Source organism: Thermochaetoides thermophila (genome assembly GCF_000221225.1).
Source record: "Thermochaetoides thermophila DSM 1495 unplaced genomic scaffold scf7180000011818, whole genome shotgun sequence".
Lineage (NCBI taxonomy): Eukaryota > Fungi > Ascomycota > Sordariomycetes > Sordariales > Chaetomiaceae > Thermochaetoides > Thermochaetoides thermophila.
The window spans coordinates 1413824-1431983 of record NW_006383034.1 but is presented as its reverse complement, the minus strand read 5'-3'; the positions used below and the strand labels follow the sequence as shown (position 1 = coordinate 1431983).

General features: G+C 54.1%; 5 protein-coding genes across 5 annotated transcripts; 2 read left to right on the top strand and 3 right to left on the bottom strand.

Annotated features, from left to right (window-relative positions):
• Positions 1-798: 798 nt before the first annotated feature.
• CTHT_0044090 (uncharacterized protein) lies at positions 799-3822 on the bottom strand (the record flags this gene model as incomplete). Its single annotated transcript, XM_006694738.1, has 2 exons — positions 799-3020; positions 3078-3822. The coding sequence occupies 2 exons, from the start codon at positions 3820-3822 to the stop codon at positions 799-801; spliced, it is 2967 nt and encodes a 988-aa protein (XP_006694801.1).
• A 1035-nt stretch (positions 3823-4857) lies between these two features.
• CTHT_0044080 (transferase-like protein) lies at positions 4858-5845 on the top strand (the record flags this gene model as incomplete). The annotated part of the gene is made up of 2 exons (XM_006694737.1): positions 4858-4888; positions 4950-5845. 2 exons carry the CDS (start codon positions 4858-4860, stop codon positions 5843-5845), a joined length of 927 nt encoding a protein of 308 aa, XP_006694800.1.
• Positions 5846-6411: 566 nt separating this feature from the next.
• Positions 6412-10994, bottom strand: CTHT_0044070 (uncharacterized protein; the record flags this gene model as incomplete). The annotated part of the gene is made up of 3 exons (XM_006694736.1): positions 6412-6438; positions 6513-10883; positions 10935-10994. The coding sequence occupies 3 exons, from the start codon at positions 10992-10994 to the stop codon at positions 6412-6414; spliced, it is 4458 nt and encodes a 1485-aa protein (XP_006694799.1).
• A 1140-nt stretch (positions 10995-12134) lies between these two features.
• On the top strand, positions 12135-14271 carry CTHT_0044060 (uncharacterized protein; the record flags this gene model as incomplete). Its single annotated transcript, XM_006694735.1, has 3 exons — positions 12135-12166; positions 12236-12301; positions 12435-14271. 3 exons carry the CDS (start codon positions 12135-12137, stop codon positions 14269-14271), a joined length of 1935 nt encoding a protein of 644 aa, XP_006694798.1.
• A 181-nt stretch (positions 14272-14452) lies between these two features.
• Positions 14453-14949, bottom strand: CTHT_0044050 (uncharacterized protein; the record flags this gene model as incomplete). Its single annotated transcript, XM_006694734.1, has 2 exons — positions 14453-14712; positions 14769-14949. 2 exons carry the CDS (start codon positions 14947-14949, stop codon positions 14453-14455), a joined length of 441 nt encoding a protein of 146 aa, XP_006694797.1.
• Between the last annotated feature and the right edge of the window lie 3211 nt (positions 14950-18160).

Sequence of the window (18160 nt, the reverse complement as noted above, 5' to 3'; positions counted from 1 at the left end):
ACTTAGCATTCCAGAGCAAATATTGCATTCTAAACTTCTGGAGGAGGTGGGACGGGAGGAGAGGTGGGAGGTGGGGGGGGGGTTTTCAAAAGGATCAGAGAGCACGAAGGAAAGCGCAGTAAGTCGCTGAAGCACTCATGGGAATGCTGGAACGGCATTCAACAGGAGGAAACGAGAAAGACAAATGCTAGTCGAGGTCGGGTCTGTTTCCCGTAACGGCTGACAAGTTCACAGACAAACGGATAGGCAGCCATGGACAATTTTAAGGTGTATAAAGGGGGGTAAGAGGGAGAGGAGAGTGATGACGGGAGGAAGGAGGGAAGAAAGGAGAATGTACAAGATCTAAGGAACGACTGGATATGGTTGACTTGGGAGACAGCCAGGCGTTGAGGATAGCCTGACAAATGCAAAGGGGAGAAGGCTTGCCGTGAAGAGGATTTCGTGCTGTGCTAGGAAAATATGGCCGGTGGTCCCCAAGAAAGAGTTACTTGACCCGAGATGGGTCAGTAAACTCCCTGGGATGGTGCCAGCCTGCGCACAGATGGCATACATGTCTACCGTTGACTACTGTGGAATCAATAAAGGAGATATTTCCAAGTCGAGAAGCAGATATGGAGGCTGAAACCACCAGTTTTTTTTTTCTTTTGTATGTATGCAATCGACTAAGACGCAGTTCAGTATATTTATCTCGCGCTTACACCATACAAACACAATATATTCCAACAACCAGTCAACACAGCCTATGCATGCAATGCACACAAAACAGCCCTATCTTACGCCTCTGCTCGCTAACGCCACTTACATAAAGTCATCATCCTCCTCCGTCTCATCCCCATCCACCCGTCCCCCAATCGCCAACCTCGCCGCCTCGTCTGCCAATGTAATAATATCCCTCAGCAACTCATCCGGCCTACTCCTTCCCCCGGCCCTCTCCCCCGGAGCCCTAATCGGAGGCAAGGTATTCTCCGGCGGCAACACATCCGTCATATCCATCATAGTCGCAACGGCCGCCGCCCCAGGTACTCTCCCCTGCCTAGGCGGAGGAAGAGGCGGATCCCCCGGATCGCGGCGCCTAACCTTAACCTCCCCCGCGATCCCATCGATCCTAACCGTCGCCGTAGCAGGACCCCCATCTCCGGCCGTAGGCCTGAGACTGGGCGGGGGCGGCGCCGAGGCAAGCAGGTCGCGTAAGTAGCGGTTTGCCTCGTCGCAGCCGTCCATGAGCCACTTAAGACAGATCTGCACGCGCTCGCGGGCGAAGCGGTTGTAGTCGTCGTAGACGCAGCAGTTGAGCAGGGCGATGATGCCGTTGTGTCGGAGGATCTGATGTTGTACGATGGGATTGCCGGGGCTGCTGCGGCCGGGGGGAGGTTGGAGCAGGCCGGCCAGGATGTGCAGGATTTGGCCTTTGATGCCGGCCCAGGGGTATTTGTGGGCCGGTTCTTCGAGAGGCGGGCCCGGGACGAGAGGGCCGTCTTCGGAGTCGTAGCCTGCGTCGGGGTCGTCGTGGTGAGGAGGGGGTGGGGGATGATGGCGTTGGGCTGCTGAGCGGGCGGGGAGTTCGACCATGGGTTTCTTCTGCACGCCAGCGTCGAGGCCTTTGAGGAGGGTGATCATTTCGTAGACTGCCTCCCATTCGATGAGATATTGGCGGGTTTCAGGCAGCTCGTTCACTGTGGTAAAGAGCTCGAGGAACTGCTGGATGCCATCTTTGGCACGCTCCATGTCCCAGCTGTCGACGGGGAAATCGGCCGGGTCGCATAGGCCGTTGCGGATCTGAGCCTGCAGGTGCATCAACGCCACGCATTCGGGAACAATCCGGCTACGGAACTGGATGAAAAGGAAGTGAAGCAGCTTGACGTCCCGGAGGTGTTCCTTTGAGTCGGGAGGAGGGGGGTCATTGTTACGGGCCCGAAACATGTTGTTGATCAGCCTGAGCAGGACAGTCTGCGCGGGAGACATGATGTCCTTGGGGATGCGCAGACTCTGCCAGGCGAAGGGAATCAAGGCGCTGTGGTGGATGGCCTCGACGATCTGAGTGGTAAGCTGAAAGATGAGCGACTGCTCGCTCTTTTCCCAAACGGCAATGAAGACGAGGATCTCCCGCAGCAAGCTTCTGCCACACTCGAGAGCCAAAAACATGCGACATCGCGTCTTTTGCAGGTTTTCACCCGCCCTGCTCAAGGCTAGGCCGGCATTGTCGAGGATGCATGACTTGACAATCATGTGCAGCGCCTCGATCTGTTTCGGATCCAGGATATTGGGCACCTCAGTCAGGAGACCGTTCATTGGCCCTTCGCCGTATGAGTCGTCATCGTCGATGCTCTCTTCCTCGATCATCTCCTCGCCATAGTCATGCGTATAATGGCCACCACCCTCTCTGCCCTCTTCCCCAGCACCTTCCGACTGAACGCCCTCGGCTGAATGAACTGAGCCTTCGTGCTCGGCCACGCGGTACGAGTGAACATAGCGATTGAGCAGATTGGCCTTGCAGTTCTCGGTCCGCTGCTGGGCAAACTCAACGGTTGGCATGGGGACCACCCAGTCATCGTAGTTAGGATCCCTGTTCTTCAGCCACCACGTGTCAATTTCACGCGAGACGCGGCCATAAGCTTTGTCTTGCTCAAACTTGTCTGGCTCGTCCTCGTTCCACTGGGGGGTAATCTTGGTGTCGTTATCGGCATCGTCGGCGCGAACAGGCACCGATCCTTCGGGCAGCCAGTTCCAGGCCAAGGGCGAGTCGCGGTGCAGGTGACCCGGATACCCATGGCTGGCCACATTTGCCTCGTACTCGCGCAACAGGAGCCGCGCCTTCTCGCAGAGCCGGGAGTTCCTCTCGAACCAATTCTGCACCTCCGTCTTGGCAACGTCAGGGCGGAACTCGCCGTCGTTCGCCTCGGTCTCGTCGGCCAGCGTCTCGTCGTCGAAGAGCACGGTCGACCAGAAGGCCATCTTGTTGCGGTCATTCTTGGCGATCCAGTTGTGTGCTTGCTGCAGAGATGTCACTAATAGTTTCTTGTCTGCATGGTATTAGTCAGAATCCGTCGAGAAACGAAGTCTCCACAACAAACACTTACACAGTTCGGTAATCTCGCTCAGCTTAGAGCGGGCTGAGTCTTCTAGCACGTCCCCGTCGTAAGCCTTACTCGTGACGTTGATGCAGAGGATAATCGTCTGGTAGAGCATCTGATCGAATTGTGTAGCAGCGCAGAGGTCCTGAGGAATCTCTGGCTCAGGGACGACGAGGAGATTTCTTGCAATGTGCATCAGTTTAATCAGCAGCTGCAGATCCTCCTTGAGCGAGGAATAGTTTTTGATGATCAAAGTCGTGCTCTCTTGCGGGGTCACACTCCTCTCCGGGTCGTTCAAGCTGGACAGAGGGCCGATGGACCGCGTCGTCAAGCTGGGAATAGCCGCAGCAAAGTCCTTGGTGAGCCAAAGCCAGACCTCGACACTCTTGGACAGATTCTCCCGAACATCCTTAAGGTTGTGGGTCTTTTCGAGGGTCCTCGAGATGAACTTGGTGACGTAGTGCATGGTCCGCGGGCCGATGGCTGGATCAAGCTTGAGCCAACCCTCAAAGCAGCTCATGGCGGAGGTGAAGCATAGCTCTTCTATGCTTAAGGGCCGTCGGATGACCTGTGACGTTTCTTTTTGTTGGGCATCTTTTGATGACTGGGGAGCAGCAATGTCTTGGGTGCTGGAAGAAGCGGGAGTAGTGGATGGAGGAGCAGGAGTCGTGGCAGTAGCTGTTGTCGTCTGGGCTGCCGGAGCTGCCGGAGCTGCCGGCTGAGCTGGCTCAGCCGCAGTTGTAGATGACATGGGGCGATGTTGAGGGCTGATTGATGCTGGGCTGCTATCCGTAACCCGACTTGACGATGCGTGAGGAGGGAATGGCTGCTTTCCTTGTTTTTTCTGCTCTTCGCCTTCAAGATACCCGAAGAAAAAAAAAAGGCTGCTCTCGCTATCTTGTTTCCAGGGGGAAAAGGCCGCACATAGGCTGTAAGACTAGCTTAAGAGACTGGATACTGCTATCCTTGAAACTCCTTTTGCTGTGCAGAGCAAGTGGGCGGCTGGCAAATACAACCACAAGCACAATGTTGAAAATCCCGAAAACCTAAGGCCAAAATTGAGTTCCGTTTTATGACAGTGTTGACTGACGTTCTATGCGAGGTTTGAGAAGATATGATTTGACTCCAACAAATCAGATCATACTTAGGGTCGGCTATCGTTCTTGGTTTAATCTTCAATCGTGACTTGTGAGCCGTGAGATTCTTCAAAGTCGGACTTTGGGTCTATTTTCACAACCTGGATTCAACTTCCGGTCTTTCGTCAAAAAAGGCCCCGGCCTATTCAAGCTGGTGGATCCGCTTACCCCTCATTTTACGCTAACCTTCTTTGTATTAGCGCCATCGTAAGTCCCTGCAAGGCAGCGGTGGATCCCTCAAACATGCTCGACGTCGTCGCAACGGCGGGGCAAAAAAAGACCATCCTGGCCCGTGGGCCGCGTGCCCCTCCAACAAAAAAGTCGCCGAAAAATTGCGACAGCATTGGGTGGACTGTGGAGGGGCTCAAGGAAACGCTATCCAGGCAGAAAGCCAGACAGACGGTGGGCGGAAAACCGCGGTCAGGGTCGCAGACCAGGTCGCTTGTGATTTACGATAGACAGAAATCGACTGATAAGTTTGCTTCTTACAAATACATCGAGGAGCGCGCTCTCACTTCTAACTCCTTCTTTCGTTCATCCATTCTTTGGCTTACCAATTGCCATCTGTTGCTATCTTTGTGCACAGTCGTCGTCGCCGTTGTCAATCGCTTTATCGCATCGTTGCCAGTTCCCAAATCCAATTGCTCACCATGACCCTCGACCTCCCAACCACCTTTGACCGTGAGGAGTTCCCCCCTTCAACCTCTCCCCTCTTCAACTCTCACTAACAATCTCTTCCTAGGCCCCGTCCACATCGCCGTCATCGGCGGCACCGGGCTGGGCAAGTTGGAGGGCTATACGCCCGTGGCAGCCCTGAACCCCGAGACGCCCTGGGGCTACCCATCCTCCCCAATCCTGATCCTCGAACACAACGGGCACCCCGTCGCCTTCTTGGCGCGCCACGGCCTGCACCACCAGCTGGCCCCGCACGAGGTGCCCTCCCGCGCCAACATCGCCGCGCTGCGCTCCATCGGCGTGCGCAGCATCATCGCCTTCTCGGCCGTCGGCTCCCTGCGCGAAGAAATCAAGCCGATGGACTTCGTAGTCCCCGACCAGATCATCGACCGCACCAAGGGCGTCAGGCCATTCACTTTCTTCGAGGGCGGCGTTGTCGGGCACGTCGGTTTCGCCGACCCGTTCGATGCAGGCCTGGCCAAGGTCGTGCAGAAGTGCGCGGATGCCATGCGCGGCGATGGTGTCAGGCTGCACATGGGCGGTGTCGTGGTGTGCATGGAGGGCCCGCAGTTCAGCACGCGCGCTGAGAGTAACCTGTATCGTAGCTGGGGAGGGTCGGTGATCAACATGAGCGCGCTGCCGGAGGCGAAGCTCGCGCGTGAGGCAGAGATCGCTTACCAGATGATTTGCATGGCGACGGACTATGACTGCTGGCATGAGAGCGAGGATGTTGACGTGGCTATGGTCATGAAGTACATGGCTGCCAACAGCCAGAATGCCAAGCATCTCGTCGCTGCCGTGCTGGATGAGCTGCTCAAGCAGGAGAACAGCGATTTGGTGCTGGCCAAGCACTGGGAAGGCAGCGCCCAGGGTGCCGTCAAGTTCATGACTAAGCCTGAGGGCCGTAACCCCGAGGCGATGAAGAGGATCGAGTATCTGTTCCCTGGCTTCTGGAATGAGTAAATACCTAGGTGTATCTATGGATGGGGAATCCTGGGCAATGGTTGGGTTAGGCTTTTCTGCTTTCTGGGTTTGGGCACACTCTCCTTCTCTCTCTCTATAGACGATAGACACTGCAGCGAGTGATACATAGACCAGCACGACCTATTTACGATGATGGATGTAATGTGACGACTTTTGTGAGATATCAAATAAGCAGTGACCAAAAATCGACCATTTCCTTCGCCCGAGTTGGGGGGGGGGTATGTATGCAAGTAGGTACAGGTAGAACCCTACACATGCCCACGATGCGCCCATAATACGAAACAAAAAAAAAGAAAAAAAGAGAGAAAATAGGGAAAAAAAAGAGATAGAAACTAGACACACAAGATGGCACATTCCAAACAAACACCATCTATCCTTCCATTCAACCTCTTCCCTCCCATCTTTCCTATCCCCTCTCTCCCTTACTATTTATTACCTTTGCTATCGTTCTTCACATCAACAAATAAACCGCCCTAACCGCCTTCTCCACAACAGCCACATGCCAAGGTCTTACATCTCCCCCTCCATCCTGCCTGACAACCCCTCTAACCCTTGCCAGCGTCCCTAACCCCCTGAAGTATATTAACATCTCCTTTAACAGCGCGTCATACATCGTTCTCGCCGGATCGCTATACACAACATTGACCTCCATGGCAACCGGGAGATCCTCAGGCCGTGGACCTCCCCGCTTGATGAGGTACCCGCTTGCAAGGGCCGGGTTGAGGTCTGTTAGGGAAGGGGAATTGTTGAGCCGGTGGGAAAGTAGCACGCCGTGTGTCATCTCAGAGGGGTCAATCAGAGTAGTCTCTCCATCCGCACCTGCAGTGAGGTCAATCTGCTGCTGTTGCTGCGACTGCGGCTGGGAGCCGGGCGTTTGTGAGGACTCCCCCGCCCCTCCTCCTCCGGGGGTGAACGAACTACCCCCGAAGCCGGATGGGGTAGGCGGGTTCTCGCCCGGCGACATGGACGACATCGGCTGTGGGGTTGACACAGGCGTCGAGTAAAACACCGACGGCGCAGACGTCGGTATTGTCGCTGCCGGCGGGATAAGCTGCAGCGACGGATCGGTGTCGACCGTCAGCAGCACCAAGCTGACGTTAGATCTCGTCTCGGCCTGCGCGCGCGCTGCCCAGAGTTCGATTTCATGGGGGTCCATGGGGCCACACTTGGTGATAATCACTCGCCAATGGACTTTGCATGTCGAGATAATAGCCTGTGTGGTCTCCCAGATCTCATGGACGACGTCAGAGAAGGGCCGCGAGAGCGGCCTCCCCCTCCGGCCGAGACAGTACGATGCAATGGCCTGGTTGCTGCCGCGATTGTCTGTCCACGCGGCGGTCACCCAGCGCTCGTCGATGCTGCGTGCGTAGGCGATGTGGATGCATTGGTTTTCGCGAAGGAGGTTTGGGGAAGGTGTGGCGGCGAGCTTGAAGTCGATTGCGCGCGGCAGGGCCTTTTCAAGGAGGATAGCAGGTGAGGGCATGGGCCCGCCGAACAGCGTGCAGCGGTCGTAGGTCTCGATGCAGAGGCGAGCGCACTCGGAAGGGGTTAGAACGACGAGGCCTGTCTCGGAGACGATGTAGTCAAGCGGGATGAGTTGTAAAGCGAGTTCGTTTGCAACGGGCTTTTTCTTTTCCACCAGGAACCGCTTGTAGTGCTCGAAGAGTTCTTGGAAAGCAGAGCAGGCGTCGACAATCGAGCCCGGCTTTTCAGGGGTGTAGGCGAAGAATACGACGATGTTCTTCTCCGTTATTTGGGCACTGGCACATGCCAATGCCACCTTCGCCATTGGGTGACTGAACGCCGACCGCTGCATGTTCATGCTCAAACCGGGAGACCCAACATCTTGATCCGTGACAAGCAGGACCAAGCCATCCACCACGTTTCCTGACGTAGGTAGCCTGTCGAAGCTACCCAGCCGTAGCACCTCGTAGGTGCTCTGCACCCTATCCAAGAACGCCGCAGCGTTCTCTCTCATACCCTCAACCTGCGGCACCACACAGACGGCGACAATATCCTTCGGTCCCTGGACCGGACCCAGACCCAGTGTCTCCCAGAACGACACAGCCGACGGCAGCACCGACAGCTGGTTGTCATACCTCCTCAGCTCGACATGTGGTACCGGTATGGAAAAGATACTGGACTTCGAGACCTCATTCGCCCTTACTTGTACCCTCCCAATCGGCTGCATTAACGGCACGTCCTGCACCTCGGCCAACGGCCGCAGTTGGCAACCGACTGCCCCAGAGAGTGTTCGCGGCAATGCCTTATGCAGACCGCGGACCGAGTACCGAATAGCTTTGACCAAGCTCCTCCTGGCATCCTGGAGGTCCGAATAGGGCCGTTCAGCAGGCAGCTTCAGAAACCCACTCGCCGCCTGCTCAGTGAGGATTTGAGCCACGGTGATGAAATCGGCATCCGAAACCGACAAACGCAGCGGCGCAGGCTCCGGGTCGGCGAAGTACCGAGACAACGAGAGCTCGGGAATCTCGGCCGTCGACAGACGAGCAATATCGACGGGTCCATAGCCGGGAGAGTCGGCCGAGAGGTGGTCCAATTCGCGGAAGGATGCGGCGATAGAGACGACATCATCATCTGGCCGGCGCCGTTGCAGAACACTAGACTTGGCTGGGGATGACGCACGCCCTGAGGCATCATTCGCCGCGTGCTCGTCGTCGTCTGAGGTCCAGGTGCTGGATTCAGAGTCGGAAAAGACGTCTTTCTGAGATACTGAGCCGTTCGCGTGCCCTGCTGCCAGCTTGACGAGGATTGACCCAAAATCTTGAGGGGGGTTGTTTTGGCTCTTGCATTGGCGAACGTTCGTTGGGAAGCTGGTGCTAGCAGGACTAACATTGAAAAACGCATCGCTTTCCTTGTTCTTGAGAGCGGATCGGTAATCGAACAGGCCATGCTCGCCATATTTCTTGCTAGTCAGCGCGAGAGACGGGTCAAACTCGATCGGCTCAAACACGCTGTTGTGACGCGCACTTTGCCGCGAGGGTAGACTTCGCTGTGCCAATGGTACCGGCGGCGGCCGGGAGAATGCTGGGCAGATCCTCTTGAAGACAGTCTCAGGGTTAAATGGGCTAGGGTGTCGCTTGATGCCGATGGCTGAATTACGATTAAAGTTTTCCGTATTACTTTGTTGCAGGGCTTGTTGATTAACCAAGGTGTTGTTGTTAGGAGGCCTCAAGTCCGGTCTCGCAGCAAACACAGGTGGCAATGGCTTTGAGCTCGCCCCTTGCTCTTCTTGACTCGGCGTCATCTGGACGCCTTCCATACCTCCTTGATTTTGGCTGTTGTCCTGAACAGCAGGCTGAGCGGGCTCACCGTCCAGCATTGGCATGTACAAGTCCATGCTGGTGGGCTGCTCATCAAAGATGTTCTCAAAGTCGGCCTCCGTGAGCTCATTGCCCTCGAACAAATTTTCTCCCAGATCTCCATAATAGCTTTCTTCTGGAAAATTGGTTGAGTTAAAGGCCGGTTCAGTGACAGCAGCTGGGGCCGGAGCAAGCGCCGAAGCTTGCCCCTGAGCTTGACCAGCAGTAACTTGCGTTGCTTGATCTCCAACTCCCGCTATGTTATTCGATGGGAGCTGGCCTGATGGGCTTTGCATCTGGGCAGCATCAAAGGCTGCAGCTCCAATCTGCTGCACACCATCTGGAGGGGTCGGGTACATTGCTCCAGCTGTAGATCCAGCCACGACTCCGTTGGCAGGACGCCATGCTCCCATGGGCGACAAACCGTTTGTCTGAGACTGCCCTTTCTGATCTGCTAGCTGGGCGTGATCCTGTGCTGCAGTGATATCTCTTTCCTTCTTACGCCTTGCCAAGGCCTCTTCGCGTTCCGACACGCCTTCACACCACACCTTGGCCTTGTTTAACGGATCCATACTCTCGATCCCAGTGGCATTGAAGGCCTTCTCGAAGGGTACATCAGCCATTGACTCAAGTTTAGGCTTGCGGAAACAGAGGACAGCCGGCCATGGAGCCGTTGGACCAGAGCTGCTGAGCGGTGTCCTCTTGCCATCTGGGCGGTAGTCGTATGGTTTTCGTTGGGTGAAGTGTATGTTGAGCCAAGGACTCCCATCCAGCAGCGATGGCGACATGCCCTTCATCTGAAGCAGTGTGTAACAGGTGTTCTTCCATTGAATGAACCTCTCGGTGTGGTTCTGTCGCATTCGTGTAACTTGCGTCTCGGGATACTGACCAAAACTACCACTCTCGCCCGCTTGGGTCTCATCCGTACTAATAACCCCTTGTAAGGTTCCAAACGTTCCAAACGGGGCAGCAAGGACCGTTGAGCTGGCCGAGAGCAGGCTTGATCGCAGTACATCGGCACTGGAGACCATTCCGTGGAGTAGAGAGACATGAAGAGAGATGAGAAGTGAGCCCGTAGTAGTCAAGTGTGTGCGAAACGTGCCTACGGCGGCCTGTTTTGGTATTTGGTTCCAATCGGCGTCTCCGGAGGCGAAAGCGGTGGAGGGAAGAAGCACAGTGCGGTGATTGAGCAGGATGGCGCCAGAATTGCGGCAGAAGAAGGTTGTCAAAGATGACAAAACCGCCTTGACGAAGAATTCGTAAATTTCCCGTACCGGGACCGTGCTGTACCCTTTAAAGTCCTGACTCGGTATGGGCGCAGCCTTGCCATCGAAGCTGAACTTCACCTCCACGGCGGAATTGGTCGACGATGAACTGGTTGGTGTGTTGATTGCATTTGGCCCCAACGGCCGATTCCTGAACAGTCCCACAGGCTCAAAGCTGCCGTTTGCGACTAGGCCGAGGGGGTACCCACAAACCTCCATCCGCGCATGTAGGCCGAGCTGTTCAGGATGTGTGGTCGTGGAGGGGTCGTTGGACGAGAGATAGAAGCACCAAATGCCGCGTCTGACGGCATCCATGTAGACCAGGAGGCCATCATTGCGGAGGGCGTCCTCGACATCGGAAGCATTGAATGTATAGATGGACTGCGAGGCGATTGGCTCATAGATACGGAAGGAAATAGCCGAGAGGTTGCTCTGTTGCCATCAGCAGTTAGGTTAGCTACATTCATAGATCATCAAACGCACTCTGGGGAAGCGCGTGCTCACAATCAACAGGGTGTTCGTCTCATATTCGCCCGCGTCCATAATGTAGGCGTCGCGCAGAATGTGCGAACAGGAAGCGGGTGGTCATCCACCGAGACCAGGAATTCGAGGGGTTGGTCGGACAAGACGCTGAAGCATACGGGTTCAAAGCCGCGACTACCGATAGTTATCGGAGAAAGCGACGAGATCAGTTGCGGTGGCGGTTGAAACCCGCGGGGTATGAGCCGCGGCAGAGGGAGATGGGAGATGGGCTATGCGGACGTCTTCTCTTTGCGCCGGGCTGCAGATCTCCATGGCAGCGCGTACACCCCAACAACTGCCACGCCTTAGAGATCACCGGCAGCCCTTCGTCGAACACATGCACGCGCTGGCGTCTGGTACAAGAGTCACACCGGGTTGAGCAAATGGTTAGCTCGAAGCTTCGCAACGGATGACGGCGGCTCGGCGAGCGCGTGATCGAATGACAGCGATGCGCGGTTGCCAATTCGATGGCTAATCGAAAATCTTATGCGTCTTTTAGTGTCCCTCGGACGATGACAGAGCCGCGGGACTCGATACGCTGAGCCGGCGACGGCTTCTGTCGAGGCAGATAGTCGTAAGGCGTGGTGCAACTCCTGGCAGTTTCCTGAGGTGGTACAGATTACAGCGACCGTGGATGTAGATTGGATCAGATCGAAGAGCGCGAGCTGCCAAAAGGGTGGAGGCGCGCCAAGAGCCCCACGGCCAGGGGTGGACCACATGGATGGGATGGGGCGCGAAAAAATAACATGGGGGTCAGCGTTAGCAGGACAGCGCATTGTAAAGGTACAGTTCAGTCCTATTTAGACTGACACATGCATTTATATATGTGGCCTGTCTAAAAAGATCATTTTCATATGAGGATGCCATCATATATGATCAAGTAAATTATACAAAAAATCAAACAGTGTGCGCAGACGTGGCTGACGAAACGAAACATGCCGCAGCAAAACATGGTGGAGCAATGGCCTGGTGGGCCACGACCCTGACCGCTCAGACGGGCAAGTCTCCCCGCCTTCCTCTTTAGGACGCAACCTTCGAAACTTTTTGGTTTTCTGCCGCAATGCGTCCAGAGCTTGCGCTTTGCGCTTGGTGATGACGAGTGTTGCGTTTTTCTTTCTGTCTACTCTTTTTTCTTTTGCGTTCACAACATCATCGCGCGCCATGAAGTTAACGAATCCAGGGCCCGTTCCAGTGTAAGTTTCTATATGACCACTCATTTGCCATTATTCGAAAATAAACAAAAGGCTAACGCTCCATCCCAGGTACACTGTCGCGGGGCCGTCGACAGCCCGCCCACTCCCAGACTGGCTCTTGCGCCGCAGGAAACGGTCAGCCAAATATGACCCAGAGAACCTCAACAACTTTGAGTTGATACAGGAATTTGAATTTGAGGAAGGCAAGTTACATCAAATCCCCTCAGACTCGGCATCGATTTTCCTAACACTGTCCCCTGACAGCCAGCAACTGCGTCCGTGTCAGTGAAGATGGCAACTGGATCATGAGTACGGGCACATACAAGCCCCAGTTCCATGTCCACAACACACGAGAACTGTCGCTCTCCTTCTCCCGGCACACGAACTCGGAAAACGTCACCTTCTTGCTTCTTAGCCAGGACTATTCAAAGAGCGTCCACCTCCAATGTGACCGAACACTCGAGTTCCACACGCCGATGGGTTGCCACTACTCCATCAGGATTCCTCGGTTCGGTCGCGATCTTGCATACCTTCGACAGAGTTGTGAAGTCTTGGTTCCTGCCGTTGGGTTGAGTTCGGATGGGTCAGGGTACGGAGAGGTCTTCCGGTTGGACTTGGAAAGGGGCCAATTCCTGCGCCCATGGCAGGTTGATGTCGGTGAGGATGAACCCGGCAGTGGCTTACAGGGCAGCATTCATGCTGGTGCTGTCAACGTTGCCGCAGTCGCTGAGAACACTCACGGTCTTTGCGCATTCGGCACTTCCATTGGTACTGTCGAGTTCTATGACCCACGCAGCAAGAGCCGTGTAGCTGTTCTTGGGAACCAGGACGGCGAGATTACTGCCCTGGACTACAGCAGAGATGGATTATCTCTTGCTCTTGGTACCAGCACTGGTCAAATCCGCATCTTTGACCTGAGAAACCCGCGCCCATTGTTGAAAAAGGACCAGGGCATGGGGCTTCCCATCAAGAATCTCATCCACCTTACGACTCCTACCGAGGAGCGTAAGCTGCTTTCGGCAGATAAGCGAATTATCAAGATCTGGGATGAACAGAGCGGTGACCTCTGGACCTCGGTTGAGCCGCTTGTCGACCTCAACTTCGTTACCCATGTCCCAGACTCAGGCATGATCTTGACTGCCAACGAAGGCAAGCAGATGCATTGCTTCTTCATCCCTAATCTTGGTCTCGCGCCAAGGTGGTGCCACTTCTTGGACAACCTGGTTCATGAGATGGAAAGCGAGAAGCGGACAGAAACCTACGACAACTATAAGTTCCTCACCAAGCCCGAGCTCAAGTCCCTCAGCCTGGACCACCTCATTGGCAAGACCAATCTGCTTCGGCCGTACATGCATGGTTTCTTCGTGCATGCCAAGCTGTACGATCAGGCCAGGCTCATCACCAACCCCTACATCTGGGAAGAGGAACGAGCGAAGCGTATCAAGGAGAAGATCGAAAAGGAGCGCTCCAGCCGTATCAGAGGCATCAAGAAGGTCAAGGTTAACCAGAAGCTCGTGGAGAAGATCGCGGAGCGCCAAGAGAAGAAAGGAAAGCCCGACGTTGCGGCTGCCATGCTGCAAGATCCTCGTTTCGGAAAGCTCTTCGAAGACGAAGAGTTCGCCGTCGACGAAACCAGCAGAGAGTTTCGCGCCCTCAACCCAAGCACAAAGATTCCCGGTGCCCAAGGAGATCAGGACGGCGATGTCAAGATGGGCGACTTCTCCAGCGAAGAGGAGAGCAGCGAAGGCAGCGGATCCGAAGACGAGCGCGAGCCCCGGCGCGAGAACAAAAAGCCAGAGAAGCCCAAGGAGAAGCCGAAGAAAGTTGAAGAGCCCAAGAAGCATGAAGCATCCAAGCCCAAGGACGAAGTCGTCATGCAGATCCGGTCCTCCAAAGAGCAAGGCGGCAAGCTTGGGGATACCGCCTTCGGCGAGCGGGAACAGAAGGACACCCGTGCTTCTAGGATTAGGACAGGAGAGGTTGTTGGGGAGCAAGTGCTTACATTCATACCCGAATCTAAGAAGAAGAAGCCACAACCAGCGCCAGAAACCAAACCCCGCACCGACAGGAGAAGCGCCAGCAACAACGCTCTCCGGAAACTATGAACGCCAAATCCGCTTCTGCCCAGGCCCTATATCATACAATGAAATACTTTCCCAAGCTAATGTCCGTCATCACAATCTGAAGTCATTGCGAAGTGCGCGCATCTTGATGTCCTCCACTGTTCACCGTGTTATCCGCCACTGGGTATATCCCACCAGGCGTTCCTCGTTTGTCATACGTCCTTCACTTCCGGCCAACGTTCGTCTGCTTCTTCTTGTCACCCTCCTTTTCAATGCCTTTCTCGACATCCTCATCAAAATACTCTGGCTTAATACGGGGTGTTGGCGGCACGTCGCCTCGGCCCATAGACTCCTTGACTGACTTGGGGAATTCGGTCCGCCTGGGCGTCAGGGCATCGACCACCTTCTTTGCCGACCTCCGCAGCGTCTCCTTGACCGTCCACTCGCGTCTTTTCGCGATGTAGAACAGAATAGACGTGGCAACTAAACGTCAAGTCAGTCTGATATCCTATCAGAGAGACGATCTTGCGGGAACTTACTGCCGAAGCTAGCGACGACGATGACAATGACAATGATGGCAATCAGCGCTCCACGAGAGATATGGATGCCGCCGGACGAGCTACCCGAGGCACCAGCAGCAGACCCGTCTACGACATCCCAACTGAAAACAGAGTTGGATGTCTCGGTCGCGAGAGGGAAGTTGCCGGTGGGAGTTGACATGTCTCGAATGTGCGGCTGCCGTCTCTACGTTTGTTGATGGATATGTTGTCCAAGTACAAACAAACGCCCGGCGCCTAAGTGGAACGATGTGTCGAACGACCACTCGATCAGCTGCGGGAACCAGGCAGGAGGATGTCTGACAGAAAACAGGCGAAAGTGACGCACCGGGCGCACTGGCGAGTATATACAAGGGTAGCGTAAGCAGGCTGATGGGATGGACGCAGGCAGTCTGACCGGGAACAAAAAGGATGGATGGTGCACGATGTCTGCCAAAAAAAACTTTTGCAATAGGTAATGCCCACATATAGATCAAGCGAAAAGATTATATGAACACGCACCCTCTCTGTCTCGGACCTCTCCAAGCCTATCATTCTCACGCACACCCCCCTCCCTGCAATCCTGCTCCTCGACCACTCAGACTCCCCATCACCGTGACTGAGGCTAAGAACCACAGCGGGGTTTGCCTTCCGAGCCATGCAGTACCATGCCATGTGTGTTAATGTTTTACATCAAACTAAAGCCAGGAAAGCCCTCTTCGTCAGCTTCGCCAACAAGGGCTATTCCTCTAAATCTTCCTCCCTCATCAATGCGACGCGCCACCATCGCAGCCCGTCCTTGCCCTCTCGACAGCTCGGCACTTGTTCAGAATCCTCGCAGACAGCAGTCTCCCGCATCATCACATCGCTCTCTCACTCCATGCGGCAGACCTCATTGGCTTCTGCAAGCGCCCGGCACAGGCTTGGCCGGGCCCGTAACAGGAGGTTGACGTTGGCTTTGGCGTCAAACTTGCAGACCTGCAGGCTTGGCTTTGCATGGTGGTCAGGGGTTTGAGTCTGGTTGCCCAATCAAAGATCGAGAATTGGGCATGGGAGGGGGTGAACGGCGCTTTGTGGAGGGGTGTGAGTGGAGGGGAAAGGCAACGTCACATCACAGAGAGGAAACCATAAGTGATGTGGGATTGTGGTGATGGTGGATAAGAGGATGCTCTTTGTGTCGCCGCTGGTTTTTCAACAACCGCATTATGTCGATAGTGTAGGGTAAGTGATATGTACATTGTTGGTGATACGTATGGCTTGGACCTCTTGCATGGCTGTGTGATGGTCTGCTACACGGAGCATGGCGATGAGCACAAGAACACCATGAGACAGTACCTCGAAGGCTAATGTTGATCTGCTTAAGATGGCGCGAGTCTTCAAGGACATCGGAATCAAGGATCCACTTTGTACTTAACAAGTCAACCTTTCTGCTGAGATTTCCCAAAGAGCTTTTGACACGAAAGGAAATGTTTGAGGGGCTAATACTAGTCTTTGAAGAGACCGACATGCTAACCCGCCTGTCTTTTTCTACAATACGGAACAATCCAAGGATCGCAACGTCAATATGTACACAAAGGATGTGGTCTGCCTAGGAGGAATGGTAATAGAAGCTCCAAAAATGGAGCATGTCTAAAAAGAAAACGTACAACACCCAGGATTCGCTGGTCGTCACCGACCCAACTACTAACTGGGCCCTCAGTGGCTTAACTAAGGCAGAGCAGACGGGATGCCGTGCTTTCCACTGGGTATGGTCGTACATATCAGGGTATTGTCGAATAGCTGCATATATTGATCGTACTGAGGAGTCGGGAACACTGCTCTATACTACCGCCAAGAGCAGATATCTGGAGAAATCGTCCTGATTACCCCTGAGTATAATCTCTCTGGCTCACTGAAAAGGGATGTCGTGTACAGATCTTGTCTTCAAACTATGGGTGGGGTTCAAGAGGAAAAAGTTGCCTTGGCAATTTCAAGTACATTGTGATTGAGAGAACGGTCAGAAGCGGTTTGATAATGATGCTTTGAATTTGGTATGAAACCAAAGGCGCTTGAGAAAAAAATCATGTTTCAACATTAGGAGATGCTCTCAGTCACAGATCTCTACTACATAATAGGAATCGAACTCCATTGGAGTCGCATTGTCTTTGTAAGGCTCGACGCTTAAGAGTCACTGCTGTCTCCCTTTAAGGATCGCCTTATGAGTCGCGAACTGTTGAGTGATGACAATCCATTGCTAGCAGTGCTAGTAACCTGTCAAGTCCCAATCGTAGCTTCCTTCAAAAATGGAAACCAAAAATGGTCTCCCACTTCACACTTTCTCTTGAACCCTTGGTTATATGGGCGGGAAAGCGCAAGGCAGTATACCCACACACAATTTTCGATGATGGTCGACGAGTCATGAAATTTACTCTTCTCTCGATCCTTCAAGGTTCCCAGGGTCAGCAATCCCCCTGTCTTAGCCTTCAAACACCTCTTTGCGAGGTTGTAAATTAATTTGCTTTAGTTTCAACCCCCACTCTCTTAATTCTTCTAACCCGTAGCATTATATCACTCCATTTGAACATCAGGTTTGATCTGATGCCCATTACTACATCTTATGGGCACTCCGCAACAGCTACGATGGTACGAACATCACATGAAGAGCGTCATGATCAGGAATCATTAGACTCTGTGGACTTGGTGCGCAGTCCTGGGCAGTTTCATCGACCCAGTAAAGACGAACCCTGTCAGAGTCGAAGTCCTGCTCACGATGCGCAAGAAAAGCAGGAATTTACCTTACTTGATCAACAGAGCCCACGGTCCCTAAAGAGTCATAGTCAACATGAAAGTCCAAAAAAGGACGAGATTGATGCCAGTGGCTTCGAGGGGTTCAGTCTTCTTCCGAAACCACAGGCGCTCAACCGGGACTTGGAGAAGAGCACCAGAGAGTCGTTTTCATTTGGTCCTCCGATCAAGATCACGCCCGGCCAGTTCACGTGTCTGTCGAGTAAGCAATCAGCTGCCCCGCCGGATGATGGATCTACACAGTCGTTGAAGAAATCACCAGCGTCTGGAGAGTCTAATGTTAGAATGCAATTTCCCCGAAATCTGCCCCCTGTTTCGCCATATGACAGTCCTCGGAAGCCCGGTTCTTTATTCGAGGATAGATGTGAGAGGATATTTAAGGGTTCCAAAGGCCAGGCCAAAGAAAGGGCCAACCACAGGCTTATCGACACAACCGAACCAACAGTGACTCGTGAATCTCCCCTTCGTCTCCCCTTTCCGGACTCTCCCCCACCAACGGCAACGAATGGGCCGTTTCCGGATTCGAAGTCGGCCTACTCCGCTGTTCATCAATTGTCTTCTCACAAGGAAACACAGAAAAAAGTATCGACAAAAGCTCGTGTTCCTGACAG